Consider the following 16,038-nt stretch of genomic DNA (forward strand, 5'->3'; position numbering starts at 1 on the left):
GTGCCCAAATTCCTTTTAGGAGGGCATTTTTAGACATTTGGATCCCAGACTTCTTCTCACACTTTCGGGCCCCTAAAAAGCCAGGGCAGTATAAATACCCCACATGTGACCGCACTTTGGAAAGAAGACACCCCAAGGTATTCAATGAAGGGCCTGGCGAGTTCATAGAATTATTATTTTTTTTGCATAAGTTAGCGGAAATTGATTTTTTTTTGTTTTTTTCTCACAAAGTCTCACTTTCCGCTAACTTAGGACAAAAATTTCAATCTTTCATGGACTCAATATGCCCCTCAGCGAATACCTTGGGGTGTCTTCTTTCCGAAATGGGGTCACATGTGGGGTATTTATACTGCCCTGGCTTTTTAGTGGCCCTAAAGCGTGAGAAGAAGTCTGGAATATAAATGTCTAAAAATGTTTACGCATTTGGATTCCGTGAGGGGTATGGTGCGTCCATGTGAGATTCTATTTTTTGACACAAGTTAGTGGAATATGAGACTTAGTAAGAAAAAACAAACAAAAAAAAAAATATATATTTCCGCTAACTTGGGCCAAAAAAATGTCTGAATGGAGCCTTACAGGGGGGTGATCAATGATAGGGGGGTGATCAGGGAGTCTATATGGGGTGATCAGGGGTTCATAAAGGGTTAATAAGTGACAGGGGGGGGTGTAGTGTAGTGGTGTTTGGTGCTACTTTAGTGGTCGATCCAAACAAAAGGGACCACCAGAGGACCAGGTAGCAGGTATATTAGACGCTGTTATCAAAACAGCATCTAATATACCTGTTAGGGGTTAAAAAAAATCACATCTCCAGCCTGCCAGCGAACGATCGCCGCTGGCAGGCTGGAGATCCACTCTCTTACCTTCCGTTCCTGTGAGCGCGCGCGCCTGTGTGCGCGCGTTCACAGGAAATCTCGGCTCTCGCGGGAGGACGCGTATATGCGTCCACCCAGAAGAGCAGGGCCGCCGGCAGGACGCAATCCTGCGTACGGCGGTCCTGGAGTGGGTAAAGGGGTGGCCTGCTTTTTCAATATCCGATCATATGAACCATGCGGTCTCTTTAAACAGCTGATCCGTGGGGGTGCCTGCAGCCAGCCCCCCCATTGATCTTACACTGATGAGCTATCCTGAAGAGAACAATCCCGTTTAGGGATTTCATTCCCCAAAATAGGGAATTTTTGGGAATTAAATATTGATTAACTACCCTAAGAACAGGAAATCAACATCTAATCCAGGGATCAGCAACCTCCGGCACTCCAGCTGTTCTGAAACTACAACTCCCAGAATCCAAGTGTGCATGCTGGGAGTTGTAGTTTCACAGCAGCTGGAGTGCCAAAGGTTGCTGATCCCTGATCTAATCAGTGGGGGTCCGACTCACAGCACTGTCACCAACCACCTGTTTGAAGAGACCACAGAGGTCTGACATGCGCTGCAGCCTCTTCAAGCGACAAGCACAGCACTGCACATTACATAGTGGCTGGGCTTGGTACTGCAGCTCAAGCCCTTTTGTTTGAATGGGACTGAGCTACAGGAAGGGCATGTGACTGACGAACATGATTTCATAGGCAAAGTTCTCACCTGAGAGCTGTAGCCCCTTGCAACAGCTGTCACCAGGGGTATCAGGAGTTGGACCCTGAGGACTGATCGGCATTTAACTAATGGAAAACCCTTTTAATATACAGGTGCAGTGCATCTACTTCAGACCAGCAATGAGTCACGCATAATACTTTATGTGGCAACATAACAATGTGTGTTTCTCATCAAATATATAACTTCTGCTATTCAGGGCAAGAAGGAAAACTCGCCTGCGGCAGAGCATGACAAACGCTCTACCTCTCCGCTGTTCCCAGATGTGATGATATCACCGGGGATAACAGCACCAGACACAGCTGGATATCCGCCCTGCTTTACATCAATGCTTTAGAGCGACCCTTCTAATTTTTTTGTGTGTAAATCACAATTAAAACTCCAAGCTGTGGCCAAAATGTGTCACTGTTGTTATGTTTCTAAGACTATTTAATCCACGTCATTAATTTCTTTAGGACCAGAGGTTAATGCAGGATTTGCAGAGACAATCATCTTCTGTGCATCCTCACGTCAGAAGAGAGCAATTAAATATTATAATAAAAAATAGCCATAGAAGAGCACGTATGACTTCTGGCCAAAAAAGTCTCAGCAACTGACACCGCTAAACTGGGACGTCTGCAGAGAGGGAAGGAAGAAGGAAGTGGTGGGACCTTGACCTTCATGGGTCGCATCCAAGTCTCTTTGCTTACATCAGCATCCCCCTAACTCGATTTGGCTCATCTCTTTGGAGGATATTTATCACGCCCTGCGCGCCATAATTCTACTTTCAGAAAGTCACAAAATAAAGCTTTTACAAATGTAGCATATATTTTTTTTTTGCACCACTCAATCCAGATCTGAAAAGGAGAAAGAAAGTGGATGTAGTTAGCCATGTTAGGGCTCTTACACACGACCATTGCCTGTTTTGCGGTCTGCAAATTGCAGATCCAAAAAACACAGACCAGCCATGTGCGTTACGAATTTTGCGGAATGGAACGTTCGGGTCATAACAGAATAGTCTTATCCTTGTCCATAATGTGGACAAGGAAAGGACATGTTCTACGATTTTTCGGTTGCCACGGAACGGACAGCTGTCTGCATCTTTTGCGGCTCTGTTGAAGCGAATGGGTCCGCATACGACCTGCAAAAAATGCAGATCAGATGCGGACAAAAAACACGTTTGTGTGCATGAGCCCTTAAAGGGAATGTGTCATCAGAAAATGACGTACTGTTTGAATCAAGTTTTTATATTAAACATTTTTTTTTAAGGGGTTGGCAGTTATTTTTTTCTTCTTTGTATGTTTCTAACTGAAAAAATGTAAGGGGGTTTCAATTCCCTAACAGCTGGTTGGAGTGACAAGAGATGCCCCCTGCACTGCTTGATCTACTGGCTGAGCTGTCTGCCCTGTGTCTCCTCTCCCACTGGATTCTTCAGGAAAATGTAACCCCTTCCACAATCAGCAGCACAGACTCAGGGTTGGAGGCTCTGCCTCAGGTACTGAGCAGCTGCAGGGTGTCTTCTTCTCCAGGCAGTAAAGAGACAAGGGGATCTCCCCTCCCTCCTCATCCTGCAGACACAGACCGGGGGAGTTCTCTCCTCTGTACTCTTCTGCTGGCTGTGAGGAAGTGCCCACAGAGCATTGCACAAGGACAGGTAGGGGGAAGAGCCTCTGTGTATCAGCACTGCCAATGTACTGTACAGCTGGGACTTGTAGTCCCACACATACAACATGAGTATCTCAGCAGTCAGACTGCAGACCGGGTAACAATTTTATAATTTTATTCACTCCCTTTGCAGAGCAGGGGGGAGGGAAAAAGCAGTCTTTGTTGACACCCACAAATATTCATGAGGAAAACCTCAGAGATTGTTGTTACACGCCCCAAAAGCTCTGCGACTGCATGTCAACAAAGGGCCAGAACAGAACTAGGGAAATATTTTTTATTTTTTTTTTGCCTAAAACGTGCTTAAAAAAAGGGGTTGTCTCACTTCAGCAAGTGCCATTTATCATGAAGAGCAAGTGAATACAAGGCACTTACTAATGTATTGTGATTGTCCATATTACCTCCTTTGCTGGCTTGATTTATTTTTCCATCACATTATACATTGCTCATATGCCGGGGTTACGACCACCCTGTAATCCAGCAGCGGTGTTCGGGCTTGCACACTACATAAAAAAGCTTTTTCCTATAGTGTGCAAGCACGACCACCACTGCTGCATTGAAGCATGGTCATAACCATGGAAATGTGAAGTGTATAATGTGATGAATAAATTAATCAAACCAGCAAAGGAGGCAATATGGACAATCACAATACATTAGTAAGTGCCTTGTATTAAAGGGAGTCTGTCACCACAAGTTGCCTTTATAGACCGCTTTCATAGCACTGTAGCATAACCATGGATCAGTCAAATAGTACCTTTGTCTTTTTGTTTGGATGTTCACCAGGGGCAAAAACTGAGTTGTATTCATATGTAAATGATGGCTCGCAGGTGCCCAGGCCGCTCTTCCTTCTTCTCACATAACCCGTCCCCAGCCTGTTGCTTGGCCCGCCCTGTAAGCCTCTTACTTCATCCAGTGTACTGGCAGAGATCCCGCCGGCGCATGCGCACTGTGATGACCATTGTGGATAGCAGCATCATTCCATGCGCGGGCGGGATATCGGACAGTACACTGGATGACGTAAGAGGCTTACAGGGCGGGCCAAGTAACAGGCTGGGAAGAGGTTATGTGAGAAGAAGGAAGAGCCGCCTGGGCACTTGGGAGCCCTAATTTACATATAAATAAAACTCGGTTTTTGTCCCTGGAGAACATCCAAACAAAAAGACAAAAGCTACCATTTGACTGATCCATGGTTATGCTACAGTGCTATGTAAGCAGTCTATAGGGGCAACTTGTGGTGACAGACTCCCTTTAACTTTCTCTACATCATAAATGATATTTATTAAAGTTAGACAACCCCTTTAATAGAGCATATGGACCAGAGTTGTCTGATGTGTCAGCAGTTCTTATTGGTATGGGTCTGTTCTCATATCCCTACTGCTCTATATGCAACGTGATCATAAATGAACCCTTTCACTGCCAAAAATGTATGTAATAAATCATAACGTTAAAACGCTTGCCATGACTAGAGCATACGGGCTACAGCTTATATCTTGGGTATCACAATGCTCTTACGTGGCATAGAGTTAAAGCTGTTAGGCACCGGCGGTGGGTGCACCTAAGTTATGTAAAGGCCAGCGCCTCTACATAACTTAGGCGCATCAAGCGCCAGTGTAGGGGTATTAAGGCCGACGTCTAAAATGCTGGTCTTTAGATATGACCAATAATTTTTATGCAAAACTGACTTTTGATGCAAAACTGAATAAAGGGGTACATGAGTGTATAGTGCTGCGTGGCATTTTCACAATGTGTACAGTGTCTTAAGAAAAGATATGGGTATGGAGGTACAATATGATATTTTTTAATTAAAAGGGTTGACTCACTTCAGCAAATGGCATTTATCATGTAGTCAGAGTTAATACAAGGCACTTTCTAATGTATTGTGATTGCCCATATCTCCTCATTTGCTGGTTGAAATCATTTTTCCAATACAATATACCTTTCTTATTTCCAGGGGTTGTGGTCACCGCTGCAGCATATATGTGCCAAAATCTAAAAGGGCAGTAGTAAAATTTAACTTTTAATAATAAATCTAAAAAGTCAAAATAGCCCAAATTGTAACCATGAAGCCACACTGATTAGGCAATAAGCCTCACAAATTCCATGTCGGACACATGTATATGGATAGGTATACTGTAATATATACACCGCTTACCCAGATAGATGTGTAGGTAAAAGGTGACAGAGCCAGCATACACACCAAATAAATCACGTCCTCACACACAGATGACTTTGGCTCCTGTTGTTTTCAATCCTCAAACACGTCGCCCCTTAATCATCCTAGAATAGTCGTCCTGAGGGGGTGTAAGGTCGCACCTCCAGTGATGTTCACCCATAAGAGACCACAACGTCATAGCCATCGGATAGGGGACGCCACACATCTACAGTGGCTTTTCACCCTATGCTATAACACCCACATCTCTTATGGGTGAACATCACTGAAGGTGCGACCTTACACCCCCTCAGGACGACTATTCTAGGATTGGACTATCCCATATGGACGTTGCATTAGCCCTATGTCCCCTGATGAGTTTTGGGCTATATAAATAAATGAAACGCGTAGGGACAACATTTTTCTTTTTATCTGAGCACCTGTAAGTAGGTTTCTTTAGCACCCTTTAATCAGTACGGATAGGGGTCTATCTCTTCACTGTCCTCTGATACACCATACACTATCACAAAGATGATTAAGGGGCGACGTGTTTGAGGATTGAAAACAACTGGAGCCGAAGTCACCTGTGTGTGAGGACGTGATTTATTTGGTGTGTATGCTGGCTCTGTCCACCTTTACCTACACATCTATCTGGGAAAGCGGTGTATATATATTACAGTATACCTATCCATATACATGTGTCCGACATGGAATTTGTGATGCTTATTGCCTAAATCAGTGTGGCTTCATGGTTACAATTTGGGCTATTTTGACTTTTTAGATTTATTATTAAAAGTTATATTTTACTACTGCCCTTTTAGATTTTGGTTTTTGTATCTGGTGGTAGCCTTGTAGGACTATATTTCTGACCTATGAGCAGTAACAGCTCCTGTGGTGGCTGTATTGATTCTTTTTTTAGCATATATGTGCTTATGTGTGCTCGCTCCGTCCTGGCCACCATAGAGGTCAGCGCTTTTTCCTTTAGCATGAAAGCACGACCACCACTGATTGATTACAGTGTGGTCGTAACCCCTGGAGATGAGCAGTGAATAATGTGATGGAAAAATTAATCCAGCCAGCAAAGGAGGCAATATGGAGAATCACAATACATTAGTAAGTGGTTTGTATTAACTTTCTCTACATGATAAATGCTGTTTGCTGAAGTGAGATGACTGACGCCTTTAAGTTTTATTTACCTGACTCAAAAGTGTAAAATTGTCAGCACAGCAAAAGGGTTAAACTGAAACGTCCACCAGGAGAAGCCATTCAAGTCGACCAGACCATAAATGTGAGAATGCAAAATGTGCATCTTTCTATAAACATGTCTCTAGCAAAAAGTGATGACCGATTTCACTTACCTCTTAATCTCTTTGAGGAGCATTCTAAGGAGGATGCTCTGCAGTGGTTCAATCATCAGCTTCCGCCACATATCAAGTGCTAACTGCAAAATAATGAAAACACAGTGGATTAAAATTCAGTGTCCTGGCAAGATTCACCATCCCTATACCCCTTCTGTTCCAGCACCGCTGATAGTCTTCTGCCCATGGATACATCCACAGCGTAATGTTTTAGTTGCAGTGATGACGTGACCCTTTACTGCACGTAACCACTGCAGCCAATCACTGGCCTTAGTGGTATACTGCACAAGACCGTCAGTGATTGGCTGCAGCGGTTGTGTGCAGTATAGGGGCATGTCACCCCAGCAGTCAGGACAACAATGACTGTCAGGAAGGATGGAGCGCCACCTCTGGAATGGAGGGGGGTGGGATAGTATCTTTTTAGTTTTTCATATTGTTAGTATAGCCTCCCTGTTAAATAAACCACACCTGTACCCATACGGCAGTCTTGATCTTGGCGTGAGGTGTGCCTAAAATAAACAGGCGCATCTCTGCCCTGCCAGCTACAGGCTGGTGCAGACTTCAGCTATAACTTCCGCAAAACTTCTGGTGAAAGTTATAATAAATCCAGAGAGCGGATACAAGCCCCACCACTTCGGAAAAGTGGAGAAAGGACTAAAAAGTCACAAATTATGGTGCACATATAGTGCTATAATATAATGCCACAATAGTGGCGTATGGGCCTTAGTAAGTGTCCCCCAATACTGTAAGTCTGAAAACCAAGTGCAAATTATTATGTATTTTGTTAACCAAAGCTCCACGACTGGGCACTTACAAACTCCACTGGTCATACTGTATATTTCAGCCATTGATTTAGCTTTTGCGTCAGGTAGTGCAGAGTCCATATATATATATTATACTTAGAGATTAGCGAATTTCAGCTTATGAAATTCGTTCACACTTCGTTTGATGGTAAAAGGTGAATTGCATTATGGATTCCGTTACCACGGACCATAACGCAATTCTATGACGAAATGCCTTTGGAGGCATTCTGTTATTCATTCCGTCATAATAGAAGTCTATGGGCTGCAAAACGGATCCGTCCCGTTTCCGTTATGCAGGGGAGTCCTCTAAAGGCATTCCGTTATAGAATTGCGTTATGGTCCGTGGTAACGGAATCCATAACGCAATTCACCTTTTACCACCAAATGAAGAGTGAATGAATTTCAAAATATGAAATTTGCTCATCTCTAAATTATATTATATGGCGGTATTAGCCAATATAACATCCAAAGGATCAATGATTTAGGGGTCTACATTCTGCACAGACCCCAGTTTTCCATTTTTGATGTCTGCTTTAAAGCGTTCTACAGGACCATTTATTACAATACTCACTTCACCTATCTCCATCAGCGGTTCGTTCATATCTACACCTCCGTAGCCGTACTGCAGATCTGCTTCAGTGAGCTTGTTCTTTTTTATGAACTGTGTGTTGAGATACCTGTGGAGGATAAATCATGGCAGTTGTGAGAACACAGTTCCCTGCGACTCCCGACAGATGGCGTTTATTATTATAACAGATGAATATCATGGTATGGAAGAATATGTGGTGAAAAGGATATTAAGGGAACAATAGTCATGGTAGATATATGGAGGTAGATGATCACACATGAAATGAGCTATGGAGACGGGGACAAGGTTACCCAGCGCCAGGCACAGACTTACTAGGTATTGTAGACCAGCCCTTGGGGTGCATGGAGAATGGTTACAACCATTACAGAATATGCACTTTGAGAAGACTGGCCTACGAGTGCTATAGAAATCCAAAACAGTCATTCCCAATCTCTTATTATGCAAGGCTATAGAATCAGAACCCATCCTTTACCTATATAGACAGTCCATGTAGTCGGCCCCTCTGCTGTATTCCTCCCAGGACCGGTGATACACCACCAGAACTTGTTCTGCTGACGCCAAAACTTTCTGTGAAGAACAAAGTGAAATCATATTTTTCTAAGTAGGAGACAAGACTACTTGTCTGCAAAGGCTGTATGCAATAAGACAGACATGGCTTGAGGCCCCTTTAAACTGGCCGAGCATCGGGCAGATAATCGCTAACAAGTGTCCGCATGGGCGTTTGTTTGTAATAATCTGCGGGTACAAGAGGCCGCCGATAACCCGATGAATGAGCAAAACGCTCGTTCATCAGGTAGTAGGATCGTTTGTGCAGACGCCCAAATCATAATTTGCTGGCAGCAGACCATGCAGTCTAAAAACGCTCTGCTGCCAGCAAATAATGATTCTGTATGGGGAGGAGCGATGGCATTAGTGATCTCTCCTCCCTATACTGTGGAGGAGATTGCTGCATGTAAAGGTCTCCTTTACTGATGAGCAGTCGATTGCCGGGAAGGACGATAGTCTGCTCAGCTGAGCAGTGTAAAGGGGCCTTTACTTCCAGAAAAACACTGCACTTGTCCATGGGCAGACAGTCCTCTAGTGAGTGTGTGTACTGGGAATGCAATTAACCACCGAGTGAGACTGTTCACCTGACAATTTGTGCAACTAACTTGAAACTTATTTTTTTAACAGACCTCACAGTAGCTGGACCTGCGGAGGTGATCATACTTACCTGGTTCCCCCTGTTGGTTTCCAGCTCCATCACTACAAAGCTGCCTCCGCAGGTCCCGGATCTCTGAGTATCAACATCCTGCTGACAGAGGCAGCCAATCACTGGCCGCAGCAGTGACCCTTCACCCATGTGGTAGGTAACTGCGTCACTGGCCGCATGAGTAACAGGTGACTGCTGTGGCCAGAGACGCGATTCCGTCAACAGGACGTTTACGCCCAGAGACCTGGAAACTACGGAGGCTGCAATGTGGAGATGGAGCTGAAACCCTGCGGCAGGGACAAGGTAACCATTATCACCGACAGTGGGTCCGGCCACTCTGTGAGGACTGTTAAAAAAAAGTTTAAAGTTGCACAACCCCAGCCCTGACTTAAAGGCGCTAGCTGTGACTTTTTTTTTTATTTTTATCAACAGTAACCGTGATATAATAATAAGAACATACTGTTCTGAACATACATTGCCACGCCATCCTCCCTGCTGGTCCTTGTTGTTATGACTGCAGCAGTGACCTGCTTGTATACTGCACGTGACCACTGCAGCTAATCATTGTCATTTCTTGCAGGGAACGGAAAGTTTTGGCCGTGCTGGAATTTACTTTTACACTGATCCTCTAATAATGGATAGAGTTCACTTCTACACAGACACATTTTGGGGGTCACTTATTAAATGGAAATAAACCTAAATTAGGCGTATGTCTGGGGCAGATTGCGGTGCAAAGGTCCTTTGCCCCGCAATCTGCAACTTTCTCTCCGCTCATGTCAGGTGTAAAAAAGTGAGTGTGCGGGACAGGCCAGTCTCATTTACCATTTACTACGCCTGGACAGCTCGGAAGCTGTCTTACATTTAGAAGCGTTGGAGGAATACGTATGCGCCTCTTCATAACTCCGGCAGGATCCACTGTCAGGTATTAGGGATTATTAAGTACGCCACCTAAAACGCCGATCTTAATAAATGTGCCCCTTTGTGGTCAGTCATGCTGAGGGTGCACCAGCATACCTGTAACAAAGCACTTGAAAGACCAGGCAGACCTGAGGCCTGGACGACCCAACTGTGGCTCTTATTAAACTCACTCTATTTGCTTGTTACACTAAGGGTGGAGTAGACAGGGGGCTCAAGGCTAAAGGGGTATTGCGGTTACTTTAGGTTATCCTCCATTCACAGGAGAGGGGACAACTATTTGATCACTTGGGGTCCTACAGCTGGGAATCCCACCAATTGCGAGAACGGGGGCCCTGTACCCCCTGCAACGAGTGGAACATGGCCGCTCCATTCATTTCTATGACTGTTCCAGAGATAGCCGAGTACAGCGCTCACCTACCTGTGGAATTACCATAGAGGTTAATGGAGCGACCGCACGCATGACCGAACGGCCACTCCCTTCATTACAGGGGGACTGCAAGGGGTATGTGAGCACTGTTCTTGTGACTGGTGGGGGTCCCAGCAGAAGGACCTCACCCCAACCGATCATATAGGTATCGCCTATCCTTGTAGATAGGGGAGAAGTTCTAACAACCGGAATACCCCTTTAATCTACCGTCCATGTGCCCACATACACCTGAAGGCGGCCCTGGTTGACATGAAGAGACGCTATAAATTGGCGATTGCGGGTACACAATGGCAGACCGTAAACCTCTTACCGCATGCAGCTGTAAAACATGATTCTCCAGGAAGGTTTTAGTTTCAGCGTATAGTCTTTCTCCAAGGGGTTCCGGATAGGCGACACACAGTGCATAAATATCACTGCACAGAGGTTAAAGAAAACTTGTAAGACAACCGTCACTATAAAACACAGTCTGAAAGCAACCTACAATGCACAGCATACTGAAACGTGTCAGTTAGCAGAAGTAAGCCATGAACGGACCATGCTGGATTTTGGTAGGACAATCCCTTGATTTCCCCTTGATTGTAATTAACAGGCCTGCTCGTCTGCCTGCGCCAGCGAGAGGAAATGGGTTATCAAAACGCGTACGGTGGATTTTTAGGGAGCGTTTACACAATCTGACAGTTTGGAGGACATGCCCCCTGCCGTCACTTTATTTAAAAGGTCTTCTGAGGTAGTAGCAAAGTGCTGCCATTGCCTCATAGCCGTTCCAGCATGCCCACAAGCGCAGCAGATCTGCCAATCTCAAAATAGTACAGGCTGGCATGATGCTGGAGATCAAAGATAGACTTGGAAAGAAGCCACTTGTGCTCCTGGCAACCAGTTACCGAACTGAGCCCTCATAATGAGGATGCACACAAACACTCGGGATCATTCATCATCTACTACTAAATGTGCTCCACGCTTCAGGCGGCCTTGAAAGACGCACTACTGGATCAGGGCGGCTTCACTATGAACAGGTGCTGGCAGCAGAAGTCAGCAGAAAGGACACGCCTAGGCAGAGCACTTTGACAACCTAGCAGCAAGAGGCAGTCACCGGCTGCGCGGTAACAGAAGAAAGATCCATAGAAAAGCCTGTTTAAGCCTGCATAATCCCCATGTGGAGGCCATGCCAACAATGCTTTTTCATGTGAGGTTACAGCACAGATATGAACTTGATCTCTGTAATATTTGTTATTGCTATGTTTATTTCATCTCTAGTTGCTGGAGGGAGGGAATTTTTATCCGTTGGACAACCCCTTTAATTGAATTTTTTTATGAAGTTGTCCAGGCTACAGATTTGGATGATCAATCTTCAGGACAGGTCATCAATATCAGAAAGGTGGGGGTCCGACTCACAACCCTGCACCAATCAGCCGTTTGAAAGGACTGCAGCACTCGGACGAGAGCCGTGTCCTCTCCAATTTTACCTGTACTCTGTCTCCAACGTAGCGGCGGTGCGGTGTAATTACAGCCGTTCATATCATTCAGGAAGCGGCTATTATACTGCACCACCATTACAATGTAGACGACGTGTAGGTAAACAATGACAAGGATGCAGCGCTTGCACGAGCGCTGCACCGTCAAACAGCTGATCGGCAGAGGTGTCGGGAGTCAGACCCCCACCGAATCCGATATGGATGACCTGTCCTATGTATTTTGCAGTCAGCAAACTGCGGATCTGCATGATACAGATATCATCCGTACTGCATCTGTATTTTTTTGCTGAGCCACTGACTACAACGTGTTCCGCATTTTGTAGCCAAGCATAGGAAATGTTCTATCCTTTTGTAGAACGGACATACGGATGTGTATGTATGTATATGGATGAAAGCACAGATCATCCATATGTCTGTTCTGCAAAAGGATAGAACGTCTCTGTAAAATGCGGACCATAAACCCATTGAAGTCGAAGGGTCTGCAAAAAATAAAACCGCTGAAGCATGGGATGATTTCACAACTGCCCTTAGCATTCACCACTACGTTGGGAGGATTTCCTGATGGATTTATACATGTACCAATGCCATTGTGTAGTTGCCCATAGGCTCACATGTTATGGGGGGGGGGGGGGGGGGGGGGGAGTGGAAGGAACCTTGTACCATTTTTTTTGTTTTTTTACTGGATGCCTTTCCATTGAATAGTGCAGAAGACTGTGCTACTCCACACAGCAGAGAGAGAGAAAAAAACAAAAGTATACCGACAAATCACAGCCAGACGGAGGCTTGTAGGGGGAATGAGGCTTACGGATGCATTTGATGTAACCGCCAGAAGCTTTTCCGAATGCATACAGCAAAATGACACTGAAAAATGTAAGAATGTAGTCTTCCTCACAAATGACTGACAACTAATCTTTCTGTATTTAACCAAGGACATCCCACTGCATAGTGCAGGAAAACTGCAAACCACATATAGTTAAAAAAAAAAAAAATCACGATTCCAGTCAATGCTCTAGCCAGAGACCTTTTTACCGTTTATAATGGTTGGAAAATGACTAATGAATTAACGTGGAAGTATTCACAAGAATAATTTATGTGCCAAGATCCCCACCACTTTGGCTGGTTCTCAGGGACGACCTGCCCAGAATAAACAGCCGGAGCAAAACACACAGGCTGCCAGAAGCCATGTTCAGCGCTCCACATTCGCCTGGACTGCTGCCAATATCTACAACCGACATGACGTAACTCCACGACCTTACAAGAAGTATTCCATCCTCCTCATGTAAAACATCACAAATACATTCAGATACGGGACACATCCAACTGATCCCATATTAACAACATATGTGTTTATTATTAATTATTATTATTATCAACAACAACAACAACAACAACAGGTAGGTGGTTTTCTGGATACAGTTTTCTTGAGATCACTCCATGTATACTAGTTCCAGTCCAAAATCTATAAGTTACTGTCTATCTGAGCTTATAGCAGAGTAGAGAATCTCACTTAACACTCTGTCAGACCGGCAATAAGACCAGGGAGGAGTGAGGAGGGGTGGTGACTCCCTATGCTATACCAGTATTGTGGCTGTTCAGGGTCTCTCCCATTACACTTCCGTGGGACTTGTTTCTCTGCCCCCTTGTCAATGCAGATCAGGCAGGGCAGACAAAACTATAATTACTGTGATAGTATTCAAAACCTAAACAGAACGCAAAAAAATAAAACTAAATTGGGTAAGGCTACTTTCACACTAGCGTTCGGCTGTCCGCTCGTGAGCTCCGTTTGAAGGGGCTCACGAGCGGACCCGAACGCTTCCGTCCAGCCCTGATGCAGTCTGAATGGATGCCGATCCGCTCAGACTGCATCAGTCTGGCGGCGTTCAGCCTCCGCTCCGCTCGCCTCCGCACGGACAGGCGGACAGCTGAACGCTGCTTGCAGCGTTCGGGTGTCCGCCTGGCCGTGCGGAAGCGTGCGGATCCGTCCAGACTTACAATGTAAGTCAATGGGGACGGATCCGTTTGAAGATGCCACAATATGGCTCAATCTTCAAGCGGATCCGTCCCCCATTGACTTTACATTGAAAGTCTGGACGGATCCGTTCGAGGCTATTTTCACACTTAGCTTTTATATGCCAAAATAATGCAGACGGATCCGTTCTGAACGGAGCCTCCGTCTGCATTATTATGATCGGATCCGTTCAGAACGGATCCGATCGAACGCTAGTGTGAAAGTAGCCTAAACTGACACACCTGAATAATAATATGTGCCAGATAACATAAATTAGCTGACCCAGCCACACTAAGTGCGGGCTAGGTATGTACCTCCAAACTGTTTGAGTAGCAACAGTCGCTAGGAACTAAAAACTTTCTCCACCTCACTCGTCGATGAGTGTTTCGGAAGCATGCGGCGGAAAACATTAATAAGCCCCGCCCCTTTGGCCGGGCATCAACTGAAAATGGAACCGATCAGCAGGAGAATATCAATAGGACTTAAAATGTCCCAGATGGGAATATCCCTTTAAAGGCTATGTACACCTTTGAGGGCGATTTCTTTCTATTATTGCATTGTACTTATTTTGAGCTAAAAATATTTATATATTTTATTTTTTTTCAATCAGTCTTTATTAAAACGATGGAATCCTTTTTTGGGTACATAGCTGAGATCCTGTAGTAGCACCATGTGGATTTTTGGTCTTTTTCGTCATCTAGGGAGCAGATGGGCTCCATATCTCTGCTCTCTGACCTTATAAACAAACACTCATTATAGCTCAGTTCTCATTTTACTGAAAAGAATTTGTCTTAACCACTTCAGCCCCGCTAGCTGAAACCCCCTTAATGACCAGGCCACTTTTTACACTTCTGCACTACACTACTTTCACCGTTTATCGCTCGGTCATGCAACTTACCACCCAAATGAATTTTACCTCCTTTTCTTCTCACTAATAGAGCTTTCATTTGGTGGTATTTCATTGCTGCTGACATTTTTACTTTTTTTGTTATTAATCGAAATCTAACGATTTTTTTGCAAAAAAATTACATTTTTCACTTTCAGTTGTAAAATTTCGCAAAAAAAACGACATCCATATATACATTTTTCGCTAAATTTATTGTTCTACTTGTCTTTGATAAAAAAAAATATGTTTGGGTCAAAAAAAATGGTTTGGGTAAAAGTTATAGCGTTTACAAACTATGGTACAAAAATGTGAATTTCCGCTTTTTGAAGCAGCTCTGACTTTCTGAGCACCTGTCATGTTTCCTGAGGTTCTACAATGCCCAAACAGTAGAAACACCCCACAAATGACCCCATTTCGGAAAGTAGACACCCTAAGGTATTCGCTGATGGGCATAGTGAGCTCATAGAACTTTTTATTTTTTGTCACAAGTTAGCGGAAAATTATGATTTTTTATTTTTTTCCTTACAAAGTCTCATATTCCACTAACTTGTGACAAAAAATAAAAACTCACTATGCCCATTCCAAAGAGCACCTTTAGGATTTCACCTGCCATTTTTTACAGATTTAGATTTCAAACTACTTCGCACACATTAGGGCCCCTAAATTGCCAGGGCAGTATAACTACCCCACAAGTGACCCCATTTTGGAAAGAAGACACCCCAAGGTATTCCGTGAGGGGCACGGCGAGTTCCTAGAATTTTTTATTTTTTGTCACAAGTTAGTGGAATATGAGACTTTGTAAGAAAAAAAAACAAAAAAAAAAAAAATCATTTTCCGCTAACTTGTGACAAAAAATAAAAAATTCTAGGAACTCGCCATGCCCCTCACGGAATACCTTGGGGTGTCTTCTTTCCAAAATGGGGTCACTTGTGGGGTAGTTATATTGCCCTGGCATTCTAGGGGCCCTAATGTGTGGTAAGTAGTTTGAAATCAAAATGTGTAAAAAATGAC

The 16,038-nt window shown here is 44.3% G+C and overlaps 1 protein-coding gene across 4 annotated transcripts in view; it reads right to left on the bottom strand.

The window, feature by feature from the left end:
• Positions 1–16,038, bottom strand: part of CUL2 (cullin 2) — a 141,827-nt gene that overhangs the window by 79,240 nt on the left and 46,549 nt on the right. For all 4 annotated transcript variants that reach the window (XM_044293253.1, XM_044293252.1, XM_044293251.1 and 1 more), the window contains 4 exons: positions 10,972–11,074; positions 8,597–8,691; positions 8,107–8,212; positions 6,733–6,815 (listed from right to left, as the gene is read on the bottom strand). In XM_044293253.1, coding sequence (XP_044149188.1) covers positions 6,733–6,815; positions 8,107–8,212; positions 8,597–8,691; positions 10,972–11,074 — 387 coding nt within the window. The remainder of the gene's footprint in view (positions 1–6,732; positions 6,816–8,106; positions 8,213–8,596; positions 8,692–10,971; positions 11,075–16,038) is intronic.

Source organism: Bufo gargarizans, chromosome 5 (assembly GCF_014858855.1).
Source record: "Bufo gargarizans isolate SCDJY-AF-19 chromosome 5, ASM1485885v1, whole genome shotgun sequence".
NCBI lineage: Eukaryota > Metazoa > Chordata > Amphibia > Anura > Bufonidae > Bufo > Bufo gargarizans.